Genomic DNA, 13,309 nt, shown 5'->3' with positions numbered 1-13,309 from the left:
GTATACCCCAAATAACCTAAATTTGAGTATACCCTCAAATAACTGCACGGAAGACCTCGACTGTGTCTACTAATCTCTCGTTTTGTTTTTGACAATACTAATACCCGGTCAAACCATTTGGAATTTGATTCGGAATCCTGAATGGAGTCAGTATGGATTCCAAATCAAATGCAACAAACGATTCTGAAACCGATTGAGTCGGAATCGGTTGTTGCATTTGATTTGGAATCCATTCTGACTCCATTCAGAAATCCGAACCGGTTCCGGAATGAGTTTAACTGGGTAATTGCGAAATCGCCGCACAACTCAAAAGTACCTAAATTTATTTTGGCGTGTACAATGTATTAATTTTTTGACAGTTTAGGTTTTCACCACACTCACCACCACGGCGTTTTTCACTCACTTTCTTTTCTTTCATCTTGGAATCGGGAATCAGCATCGGAAGTGAGCACTTCGTTTAGCAGAAAAAGTATTTTTTCGACAAAAAATTTAAATATTGCTTGTAAAAACTTGTATAGTTTGGTTGGCCAACGTCTGTACTTTTGTTTGGTGTCGCTCAACACACCTTTAGCAAAAATGGGTAAGTTATTTGATATAAACTTTTTCAGTTATGGCGTCGTGATCAACTGGCTTCGGTGGTGAAAAATAATTGTACTGTTTATGAAAAAATATTTCAGACCGCAACAATGATCGAGGAGGTGGCGGCGGCGGTGGTGGTGGTGGTGATCGCGGTCGTAGGCACCGTTCCAAGTCACGTTCTCGTGAAAGGCGTCGCAGTCGCAGTCGGGGCGATAAAAAGCAACGCTCCCGATCAAGGTCACCCTACCGAAAGGGCCGCTCTCGTCGCAGGAAGCCTTCCCTGTACTGGGATGTTCCGCCACCGGGTTTCGAACACATTACACCGCTGCAGTACAAGGCCATGCAAGCAGCCGGCCAAATTCCGGCAAATATTGTAGCTGATACTCCACAAGCGGCTGTACCGGTTGTGGGTTCCACTATTACCCGCCAGGCTCGACGGTTATACGTCGGAAACATTCCGTTCGGTGTGACGGAAGAGGAGATGATGGAGTTCTTCAACCAGCAGATGCACCTATCCGGGTTAGCGCAAGCTGCCGGAAATCCGGTGCTTGCGTGTCAAATCAATTTGGATAAGAATTTTGCCTTCCTCGAGTTCCGTTCGATTGACGAAACCACACAAGCGATGGCTTTCGATGGTATTAATTTCAAGGGACAGAGTTTGAAGATTAGACGACCTCATGATTATCAACCGATGCCTGGTATGACAGATTCTGCAGCTATCAGCGTACCAGGTAAGAAAAAACGATTCTCTTTCACATGGGCCAGTAGATTCTAATGGCAATCATACTTCAATTAGCGGAGAAATTCACCGGCGTCATTAGCACCGTAGTACCGGATTCGCCCCATAAGATCTTCATCGGTGGTTTGCCGAACTATTTGAACGAGGACCAGGTAAGTGACACATTTGAGTGGATTGCTTTTCGGCCTAATAATGAGAGATGGTTCGTCTTGTTCTTAGGTTTTGAGTTCTCTAGGATATACAGCTTCATCCGTTCCAATACTGGGTATTATTCGTTTTTACAGCTTCCGTTGTCAGCGTTTGTGTATAGCTTTTGAAGCTTCATGAATGTTGTCGATTAGTGCACAATATTTAAAATATGGCTGGGGTTTCCTGTTGGAGAATTTCTAGTATTTTGTTTTATTTCGCTGAGTAAGAACTCTTAGTAAAGAGTCAACCCAAGTGTAAAGCGTATATCGCAAGTTTCGTGTACTTTGACCAATACGATGGCGACAAATTGATATCCTGTTGAATCAATATAAACACGAAATGGTACTCAAATTTTGTTATCTACTTACCATTTATTCTAAAGTTGTGTTGTTCTTGGATGTATCAAGAAATTTCTGTTTTAGCCAGTCCATGGCCGTTTGTCGTACGTCTTTCAGAACATGGAGACAGAACTCTTCCCCTTCAACCAGATCGCTGCACTTCTCATTGACGACATTTCTACTAGGTTGTATATTTTTTTAAACGAATTTATGACCCGTTAAAGACCGTCTTGCTTTTTTGAATGTATGTCTCGCCATCGTTTCATTGTAACGCTGCAATTCGAAGAGACTCGAGAGTGTCCCTGATACTCGAACGCACGTCGGTTAATCTATTTTTATATTTATCGATCGCGTCAGTTTGGCAAGTTTCATTTCTACATAATTTTATTCGATCCTTACTGCAGAGCCTACCGAATGATTTCGAACATTTTCGTTATTGGTGATAGACGGCGACGAAGTATTTTATAGCCTACAAGTTGGCGGTATTCAGTAATGTGACTGATTGCTCAATAGTTATCTCCCTGTCCGGTTAGACGAAACATAACACTCCACCTAATCTTCCGATAAACTCTCACTTCCAAGTCGTCAGAATCATCAAATGTAGCGCTCTATTTTCCGTGCTTGGACAGCTCATATAACAGCTGGTCATTTATTTATTCTCGTTCAATTGTCAAAACTCCGCTTGACTAGATAGTACGTACTTAATGAGTACTGATATAACGAATCGTACATCGTATACGTAGAACTTCAACTTTTAATTCTCGAGCCATCATTTGAATGCATTGCAATGATGAAAATTAGAAATGAAATGACACCCCTACGTTAGACAAATTTGACAAGTATTTGATGACATGTACAAGATTTTTTAAGATTCACTGAAAATCTCCAATAAAAGATTTTCAGAAGGGTTAGACACTTTTTGATTTAGGTATATACTATTTATTCTTATCATTTGCTAAATATTTCGGATGTTGCTTGGAATCTAGGGTTACCAAATGAATTGCAGATCAATCACCGAGTATTTAGAACTGAAAGCAGTCTGACGTGTCTGTATTCTACGAGATTTTAGTTAACTTCACAAAGAGTCCTATTCGCTTATAAAATTTATATAACAGATTGGAGCTGTAGAGCTGGATTCTCGAAAGGAATCCCTGTCAGAGTCTAACTATAATTGCAGACGAAACGAGAAATATAAATAAGCTCTCATTTCAAACATACACAATTCTGTACGAAGTGGTTTTATACCTGTCCAGAAAGAAAAATTTAAAAATATGCTACAATATCCTTTTTTTTTGCATGATAAATCTATTACCATCTTGAAGGATATTAGTTTTCTTCCACTTCACTTTCAGTTTTTTATGCAAATATCGCCAATTTTATTAAAAAAAACAAAAATTACGCAAACTTTTGAAAATTTTCTTATAATTTGACAGTTTATTCAAGCATGTAGCGCCCCCTGTATATGTTTTCTGCGTAAAGATGCCAGTAGCCATCGGAGCGTTTTGTGTCTGCGAAAACTGGGGCACTTATGTCTTACGCTGATCTACTTCGTTCGATGTTTTGTTGGACGTAGAACTAGTTTCTTGCAGGACTCTGACGTCTTAAACGAAATGCATAATACATTTTAAATTTCTATTTTGATGATAGGGAAATGCATATAATTTCGTTGATTTTTAAATATGCATCAAAGGTGATGGGAACGGGCATAGCGTAGTTGGTAAATCGATTGCCTTGTATGAAGCCCACCTGGGTTCGATTCCCAACCCCGCACAAAGGGTTAGAGGTGAATAATCATAAGGTTACACAATATCACCGGTGATCTGCCCCCTAAATGAAGCCGGTGGCTGGAATCCATACTCTGTCCGCGTTGACGGCGGCTTGTAGTGAGATTTGAGTTCATCCTAAATAGGAATCGCGTTACTGCAAGCACTGATCCTTGGACTCCGTTGGTAGATGTCGTAACATTGGGTATCTTACTCTGTGGGAGCCAACCGATTTTCCGTCGGCTATTCTGAGGGCGGCAGTGAGTTCCGTCACCGAGAAGAGTTTGTTAAATTCCGCTGTAGACTTTAGTGAAAAAGTGGTGGGGTTTCTTAGAGAGGTTTCTTGTGCCGGACGAAGATGATGGGAAGGGCGTCATTAACGGGTAGAGATTGGAAATGACTGCCGATGCTGTTTGTGATTTGCCGTGGGTCAGTGATTGTTACATTGTTGATTGTCAGTGAGAAACCGTTTTGTAGTCGTTTACCGCTGAGAGCGTTAACCCGTCTCCATAGCTCAAGTGTTGGGGAATAGGGGTGTATTCGATCCAGGACCAGCTGCTTTCTTTGGCTTTTTGGACGGCTTGTCCAGCTAGATTGCGGAGTCTCGTGAACTCGGCTGCTCTTTCACACGCAGGGTGTGGTTAAGGTTGGACAGAGAATGTGCAAAAATCGAAAACAAAAAAAGCAGTTATTTCCACACTGTGTGTTAGATCTTCATAAAAATCAATCAGCTTATGTACAATGTAATGACAGTACTGCTGATTGATTTTAATGGAGATCTAACACATGGTGTGGAAATAAACTGTCTTTCGTTTTCGATTTTTTCCCCATACTCTGTTCAACCTTAAGAAGAGTTTTTTTGTAGAAGGTAGTGCTTCCCCGCGTGTCCTGATGGCGTAGACGACGTCTAGGTTCCACCACAATATGCAGCTGCTGGGTACGACCCCACTAATTTAGTGGACGCTTACTTCTGCAGCTTGGATGATCAGTTCGGAGAGCTCATCCGGGGTGTAGGTGCGATACCGTTCAAGGTTGAACTGGAGAGCTGCGTCGAATGCATCCCAGTCAGCGTCCTCGTTCAAACACCGACGGCGACGTTGGATAGTTTTGGGTGGGGGTCGATTTATATAGATTTCGATGGGAAAGTGGTTACTCTCTGTTGTGTCGTCTGCTCTCGCCTAGCCGCAGATCCTTGCAATGGTGTTGGAGCAGAAGGTGATGTCCAAGGCCGATGTTGAGTTTCCATGGATGAAGGTTGTTGAGGACCACCACGTTGCTTTCTTCGATGACTCTAAGTATCTCACAGCACTTATTCGCTGGCAGCACTCATTCGACCCCTATGTGATGGGCGTTTAAATCCCTCATTATGAACGGATCTGGAATCTGTTTGATGAGCCCGATCGGTCGCTTTCGGATGTCAGTGACTCCTTATAGTATATATTAAGGAGACAAGGAAGCACCGGATGGGGCTTGACAATCTCCTGGCGACGGCAATAAATTTGGTATTGAGGGGGATGTGCTCTGGCAAAAGTTCTACTTTGATGCCCAAAACGATGTTTTGAAGGTTTCTCACTTTTGTTTGGTTCAATCTAATTTATGTATCATTGATTCAATAAAATACTTACTTTTACTTACACAGCTGTTTTCGCAATTGTTTGCATTTTTACCTGTGAAAATTGCGAACAAATGCGTGGGGTACATTTATACCCCAGTGCAACGTTCTAGGGTGGAAAACGCAAGTGCAACGTTCTAGGGTTAAGGTGGGTCTCGTTGATGACGAGGGACAGTGGCTCGAGACAAAAATAATACTTTGCAGGTCCCCGAGGTTGTGTCTCAGGCCGTTGATGTTCCATTGAACGGAGAGGGGGGGGGGGGGGGGGGGGGGGGGTAAATCGAGTATGGGATCTAGGTCGGCTGGTAGGCTGGCTGATGCAGCAGATATATCCGTCGTTTGTGTGGGGCAGATTGCTTCCGAGACTGGGAGTGCTGTCTGAAATGAAGCTGCTGGAGGTTCTTTGGTAGGAATCAGGACGTGCAACATTCCCTTCCCTTTTTCGATCGTAAGCACATGGTCAGGTGTGCAGTGAACTATACTATCGTATAAAAAGATTTCACTGTATCAGCCACCCATGATGAGTGCGGTCGTTTTGCTATGCTATGCTAAGTGAGAGTCATTTGGCACAACGGACATTTTGCATAATTTTGAGACGTGACCACGTGAGGTCATTTGACTTGTTTTGTTACCTACAGTAGGGCATTGCAAAACCATTTTTTTTTGAATTCTCAAAGGCCCCCCCTCTCATATTGTGACAAATGTCAAAGTAAGCTCAGATGCCAAATTTTACATAATTTGGACAATTTTAGACCCCCGCCCATTTTGTTTGAAATTTTTTGAAATTGGTATTATGGGAAAATAAAATAAAATTGGTACTATGGGAAAATTGAATGAGGAAAAATACATTAAATGCTATAACTTTTGAAGTAGCAATCAGAAAATTACAATTTATACCTCTTTTGAAAGGAAATAATCTTAGTATTTGAATGAAGACTTCTTTGTTTCTAGGAAAATACGGGAAAGTGGGGTACTGGGTCATTTTGGACCCAAAATCCCACATTTTTAATGATTTTTCTGCTCCGTGATGCAAATCATACATATTTTGTAGTTTTTCTAAAGTGAAAAAATCTCAGAAATCGAACGGAACCCTTTTGACCGTAGTCCTAATACGAGAAGTTGGGGCTATAGGGCTTTTTGTCATTAGAATTAAATTTTATCATTTTCTCATGCATATATCCCTATTATTCTTCAATCAATTTTCGTAAAATGTAACTTGTTGAACGTGTAAAATTCTAAGGAATAAAACAAAAATAAAAACGTTAAATGTAAAATTCAGCAACATCAAACTTTTTGATGTTTGCTCTACAAATCTAATTTTTTTCATTATTTGTCCTAATACCTAAACTTCCCCTATTTTTCCAGGAATGAAACTTTTCTCATGTGATCCCTAAGCATATTTTACACTAAAAGTAGTAAATTAAATAAGAATTTTGTTGTTAAATTGAGTTAATATGTGCGATTTTATGATAAAAATGTGAAATCGACACTATATGTCAGATAATTTGATGTTCCTGAATTTTACCGGTAACGAATCTATTTTTGTTATAATTCTAAGTATTTTCCACGTTCAACAAGGTATAGTTTATGAAAATTGAGTGAAGAATAATAGAGATATATTCACGAGAAAATGATGAAGCTTAATATGAATGACAAAAGGCCATTTAACCCGAACTTCTCGTATTCGGACAAAGGTCAAAAAAGCTTCGATCGATTTTTGGTATTTTTTTACATTAGAAAAACTACAAAAAATGTATGATTTACATCACGGAGCAGAAAAATCATTAAAATAAAGGATTTTGGGGCCAAAATGACCCAGTACCCCGCTTTCTCCTATTTCTCCAGAAACTAAAATATCTCCATTCAATTACTAAGATTATTTCCTTTCAAAAGAGGTATAAATTGTAATATTCTGATTGCTACTTCAAAAGTTATAGCATTTAATGTATTTTTCCTCCATATTTTCCCATAGTACCAATTTCAAAAAATTTCAAGCGAAGTGGGCGGGGGTCTAAAATTGTCCAAATGATGTGAAATTTGGCATCTGAGCTTACTTTGACATTTGTCACAATATGAGAGGAGGGGGGGGGGGCTTCAAGACCTCAATTTTTTTTGCGGCGCCCTAACCTACAGTGAAACAGACATAATTTTGAACTGTGTGAGAAGTAAGGTCATTCGGTATAATTTTGAGCCATGCCAATTAGTTTATTCCTCTTAACAAATTAATAAATAACATTTACACCCAAATGTGGCTACGTCACATCGCTTCAAGACGCGTGCTGTCCAACATCGCTGTCGCTTCGTCGAACTTAAACTAATTCATAGCCCCATGTTTGAGTAATCCAAGCAAACGGGTAGATCACAGGTTTGCTTGCGAGAAACCGCCGCTTCCGATGGCGGGTCAGCGACCGCCTCGCCCGCCTTGGTCTCGGTTTTGCGGCAAAATCGCATTACAGTGGCTTGGTCCCAAGTATTAGAGCAGTGTAACAACCGATTATTCAATATATGTAAATTTATTCAATAAATTATCGTTTGAAAAACTTGGCGATAACCAGAAATTATAAGGTTAACTATCGTCTGGATCAAACGGTATATAATTGAAAAGAACAGCTCATGATATAAAGAAGGATACAAAAGGATAATGATTGAAGCGCTGCATGGAAAGCTAAAACTTATAATAATGATAACAAAAAAAACAAAAAACACTCGTGGATCGCAGTTATAGTACTCTGCAGCAGCAAAAACCTGTAAAATCTTCATTATACTACAGCGTAAGCCATAGACAAACAATCCATAATTACGAAAATGAATAAACACAAGAATTTCAAGAATGAAACTCAAAATAACTGCTCGTATTTAAAAGAAGGCAAAATCAATTATAAAATGTATTTACTCGAAATATACTCTAGGTCAGGTAATAAAAAACGACACATTCATAATTAGTCCAGGTGTTTGCATTTCGACTTCGTCTCTTCAGAACCACGGTTTCGTTATGCCAAAGGACCGTTTTCCAGAAGTTCAAAATAATTATGCCAAATGGCCGTTATGCAAAATAACCTGCAAAATAATCACTTCTTAAAATTACGCCAAATGTCCGTTATGCTAAACGTCCGTTATGCTAAATGTCCATTATGCTAAATAACCTTATGCCAAATGGCTTCCACCCTTTCCAGACACAGCCTTTCTTTCAAAACATCGTAACAAGATGCATTTCGAGTATTACATAAACGTCTTCTATTTCCGATAATACTCAGTAAGAGTCATTTTGCATGACTAGGACATCAGTTCTACCAACTGAAATGGTGAAAAATAGTAACCCTATTGGTAGTGCAGAACTAATTCGAGTTATATTTTCAACATCCGACCCCATTGTGGATAGCTAACTCATAGTAATTCAAGACAATCCAGAGATATTCCTATCTGGGCACAGGTGGGCAGATTGAATAACGTAGCAAATGACCCCTCGCCGGGGAAAAGCATCTCTATTCGCAAACTGCGTACACCAAAGCCGCACTAGCGAACCCTTTCTTATGAACGACACACGGCTTAGTTAAGTAAGCCTTGTCAAATCAATGAGTTTGTACAGTTTTCAAGTATGACATCTGTAGTTTTCTTTTTGAAACACTAACGCCATTCATTGAAGTAATTATTTCAGATAACTTCAAAATCAATTATGTATACTTTTATTGTGTATATGAACCAAAGTTACGTATAATTTCCATAGTAGGACTAGAAACACTCCAACACTGCGGTATCCTAATATATTTTAAATCCAGTGCACCCAAAGTTTACCCCTTTTTGCAGCTTTTACAGTGACTTGCGAAACAGAACCAAGATGTGCGTTCTTGTGTCCATTTTTTCAGGAACAAATCGTTTCTTTTTAGATAATTCAAGCAATTTCGTCAGCTACGCAGCATATCAGCAGTGCAGCATGAAGCATTATGCGGCTACTCGGGTCACTCACTGTACGCACCTTTGTGCTATTATAAATTCCATTTTGCAGGACATGTATTTTGTTCCTTTCAGCTAGCATTACCGTCAAGTAAATCGTAACTGCCAAGATTTTTCCACACACATCATCCTTTTCCAGGATGAACGGCAGAAAAATGTTCTTGTTTTCAGCCTTTCAGGTTTCGCCCGATTTTCTATTTGCAGCTCTTTAACTTTCAGCAAAATAAATGAAATACAAAGTTTCAGCAAATACTAGAAAACGTCAAGCAAAACAAAATCTCATAACTCATCAAAATTTTTCTTCTTTTTTCATTTTTCATGTCCACGTTTGTAGATGCTTGGGTCGGTTCGGGCTGGCTGGGTCTTGGTCACTGTCCGGCTGAAAAGGCACTACACACTTGTTTAGGCAAATTTAAAAGCACGTTGAAAAACAAAATGTGTGCCAGTAACTTGATGGCAAGAACAAAAAAAAATAATAATTTGAATTGTTGAAACCAACGGAAGAGCAAGCAAGCAAGGCAAGTTCTACCTATCACGAATGAATACAAAATGCTTTCTTTGCAGCAGCTGCCCTGCCCAAGTAAATAGTCGCTCTTGGCGTTGGAACGTTGTTAGTTATAGGCTCTTTTGGTTGTTGGTTAGGGAATTTCAGGGCTGCCGTTGTGATGGGTTTGTCGAAGATGTTAGGGACAAGCTAGGGCATTACAGGTTAGGGATGAATGAACCGTGCCTTTTTAAATGCACCCTTTGGTGGTAAGTATGATTTCAGTTTCGTGGAATACACAATTGTTATTTTCAACTTTGAATTTCCACCAGACTAACAACGGTGCCAAAGGGTGTGCTAGGGCAACTAAAATCAGTTTAAATTCCATTGGAGGTCGTTCATAAACCACGTAGAGAAACAACTCTACATTTCTTCTTCTGTCCTCGTAGATTTTTTTCAAATCCTCCACCCACTCCAAAAAGTATATGTTAAACTGTTAAGCAGTGCATTGTGGTCTTAAAATTGAAGTTATTAAAATTTGCTCAATGATAATAAAAACAAATACACATCGACTAAATATTTACATTAGGGCTTCGATTTTGTCATTATCTTTAAATTAATGAAAATTCATGGGTATTCAAAACCTTTAAAATCCTTTCTGTGCAATAAAAATATATATTGGTGATATTATTTTGACGTAAATACTAACAACAAATATGTATTAAAACGGTACTTATCATGAATAAATTACACTACATCCTAACACACAGGTATTTGCTCAGTTCAACTTTAACTGAGTCGATAAGCATACAGGACTTAATCATCTTGACCTTACCAATGATTAGTAGTACGAGAAAGACTGAAAAACCAGAAGAAATCTACGTAGACCTTTGGGTTAACCAACCCCCTCGTGACAAACTTGGTCTTTTACTAGACCACCTATCCTAATAAATCTACATGGTTTATGAACGGCCTCTTGCATACCACAGATGACGAGCAAAGAAAATTAATATTGTACTATTTCTCTATGCTCTCTTCGCATTTGATAAAATGCACATATCCTCGTAACAGGTCAAGGAGTTGCTGCTTTCATTCGGACAACTAAAGGCTTTCAACTTGGTCAAAGACGCTGCTACTGGCCTCAGTAAAGGTTACGCTTTTGCCGAGTATGTCGAGTACACAATCACCGATCAGGTAAATGCTCATTTTTATTCAACGGTGATGAATAGAAAATGAAACCTTTTTTCCTTTATTTAGGCAATTGCAGGTTTGAATGGAATGCAGCTCGGCGACAAGAAGCTCATCGTTCAAAGGGCAAGCGTTGGAGCGAAGAACTCGAATGTGGCAGCTGTGGCGCCTGTACAAATTCAGGTAAGTTAGTTTCCCAATCTAAGCAGAATCAAAATAAACTGGCTCAATTTTTATTGTAACTCGTCAATGCCATTTATCTCTCCAGGTACCCGGTCTCTCACTGGTTGGTTCCTCTGGTCCACCGACGGAAGTGCTCTGTCTGCTGAACATGGTTACACCGGACGAGCTGAAAGACGAGGAAGAATACGAGGACATCCTGGAGGACATTAAGGAGGAGTGCAACAAATATGGCGTGGTTCGCAGTGTGGAAATTCCGCGACCCATCGAGGGTGTCGATGTTCCTGGCTGTGGTAAGGTCTTCGTCGAGTTCAACTCGATCGTAGACTGTCAGAAGGCCCAGCAGGCACTCACCGGGCGCAAGTTCAGCGACCGCGTCGTCGTTACCTCATACTTCGACCCCGATAAGTATCATCGTCGCGAGTTTTAAGTTGACTAGCTAGCTTTCCACCTAGTCAGTAGGCGGGAAGTCAGCACAAGCAAACAGACAAAAAATAATACAATAGGTCTTTTGATTGTAATGGTTAATTTTAGGTTCCTCTAAACAACAACTGCACAGCAGCGTTGAAAAGCGTACGTGCAGAATTAATTCAGTGGAGGGTTTATTAATTTCGAAACAATCAAAACTTTAGAAAGATAACACGCATTGTGCAGTTAAACTTCGACCTAACACACCGACAAATACACATAATTGTGCCGGCTCTACTTGTTCAAAGTTTTATTGCGAAAGTTTCCATTTCAGTTTTGTCTGCAATCATTTTTCTATTATTAATACTGTTTCCCATGAGCTTTGTGATGTTAAAGCTGATTAACGCTAGGCCAACGCAGAGTGTCTTAAAAATAATATAAATTCAAAAGCAACACAATACTAAGGGTTGAATTCAGACAATACGAACTGATTTTTATGCGCATTAAACCAGCAGCAGAGAAGCTCACATAGACAGCTCATGGGTATGCTAACTGTTGTGACTTGCACGAGTAAAACTTTTTCAATTAAAACAATTACCTTTGCTTAGACTGTAAAAGTGTAGGCACAGTGAGTGCATCATCTCGGATGAATTTGATCTGATGTGTGGTAACCAGCAGAAGACTTGACGAGTGATGAAAGGTGTTTTAATTAAAATCTTGCGCAGGTAAATATTTCCGTCAGTAATTGCAGCCTGAGCTTTTACCATCGTGCATCTTCGTCGAATCGTAATGTTTTGGAGAACCGTTCGTGTGAATGAAACTTTCAACTGACAACATAAATAGAGTAACGAATAAATTGCGTTTCAGTATAATGCAAATTGAAATAAATTGCACTTCGCGGTATTTAGTTTATATATGGATATATGTTCATTTACGTATCACAAACCTAACAATTGCGCTTGTACTTTGATTGTCTTTTTGAAACACCACTGCCTTCCTGAACACCAAGTACACAATTTGTCTGCAGTGAAATTATTTTTACAAATGATTTTCATTGTTTAAAGCTTTCTCAATTCAATAATTAAAGGGGGTCTACTTTGTTGAGTCGAAATAGCGCAATATTTCCTGTAGGGGAAAGTGAGGCAGTATGAGAGCACCCTAAGGTTGAATGCAAATATATCTGCAGCAAAACACAAATAATCCCGAATTGCCCTCTATTGGTAGAATACAACATATTCTTCACATGCGGTTATTAAACGTGCTGAAGAAAATTCAAAATCTTTGAAAATAATCGTTGTTTATAATGGTCGATTTTTTGGCTTAGTAAAAACCTTGTGGGGCAATATGAGCAATCTTAAGGGGTCGCAAAAAATTGCATTTTATCACAAAATTTAAAATTTATATCACTTATACTTAATAAGAATCATATTTTCCATTGATTTAGTGACATTTAGTTGGCAATGAAATTCATCTTTTAGTTTTTTAACAGTATTTTCGGAACTGTGAGATACAAATGTCCATTTTGTTTTAATAATAACTTTGCGAGTAATTTTCTCGAGCAAAATATTATGTATCGTTCGCAGTAACTTCAGGTATAAAACGTTTACATAGGGATAACTTTTCGGGATTTAATGCATAAACTCATATGAGATTTGCGTGGTGCTCGTTTTGCCCCATACTGTAGAGCCATTTTCGCAGATTTTTTGTGGAAACTATAAAGTCTTGTTAAATTATTTCTATGTTTGAAATAGATAGATATACGTTAAATAATACGGAGATGCATGAATTTTTCAATTACCGCGCACATACGTCATGCGAAAGCTTATTTCATATAGCTTGAATCATATAACATTTTCAGTTCTTTGGCATCCCGTCAGA

The 13,309-nt window shown here is 39.1% G+C and overlaps 1 protein-coding gene across 1 annotated transcript; it reads left to right on the top strand.

Annotated features, from left to right (window-relative positions):
• Positions 1-408: 408 nt before the first annotated feature.
• LOC131684261 (splicing factor U2AF 50 kDa subunit) lies at positions 409-12,343 on the top strand. Its single transcript, XM_058966969.1, has 6 exons — positions 409-580; positions 678-1,310; positions 1,376-1,470; positions 10,727-10,849; positions 10,913-11,026; positions 11,112-12,343. Exons 1-6 carry the CDS (start codon positions 577-579, stop codon positions 11,451-11,453), a joined length of 1,311 nt encoding a protein of 436 aa, XP_058822952.1. The 5' UTR covers positions 409-576; the 3' UTR covers positions 11,454-12,343.
• Positions 12,344-13,309: the final 966 nt, after the last annotated feature.

Source organism: Topomyia yanbarensis, chromosome 2, assembly GCF_030247195.1.
Source record: "Topomyia yanbarensis strain Yona2022 chromosome 2, ASM3024719v1, whole genome shotgun sequence".
NCBI lineage: Eukaryota > Metazoa > Arthropoda > Insecta > Diptera > Culicidae > Topomyia > Topomyia yanbarensis.
Note: the sequence above shows the minus strand (reverse complement) of the source record. Positions and strands in the feature narration are given on the sequence as shown.

Excerpts from the sequence above, each read along its gene's own strand:
- LOC131684261 (XM_058966969.1), top strand. Across the intron at positions 1,311-1,375 it reads TGCAGCTATCAGCGTACCAG|CGGAGAAATTCACCGGCGTC; the intron begins GTAAGAAAAAAC and ends TACTTCAATTAG. Across the intron at positions 10,850-10,912 it reads AGTACACAATCACCGATCAG|GCAATTGCAGGTTTGAATGG; the intron begins GTAAATGCTCAT and ends TCCTTTATTTAG.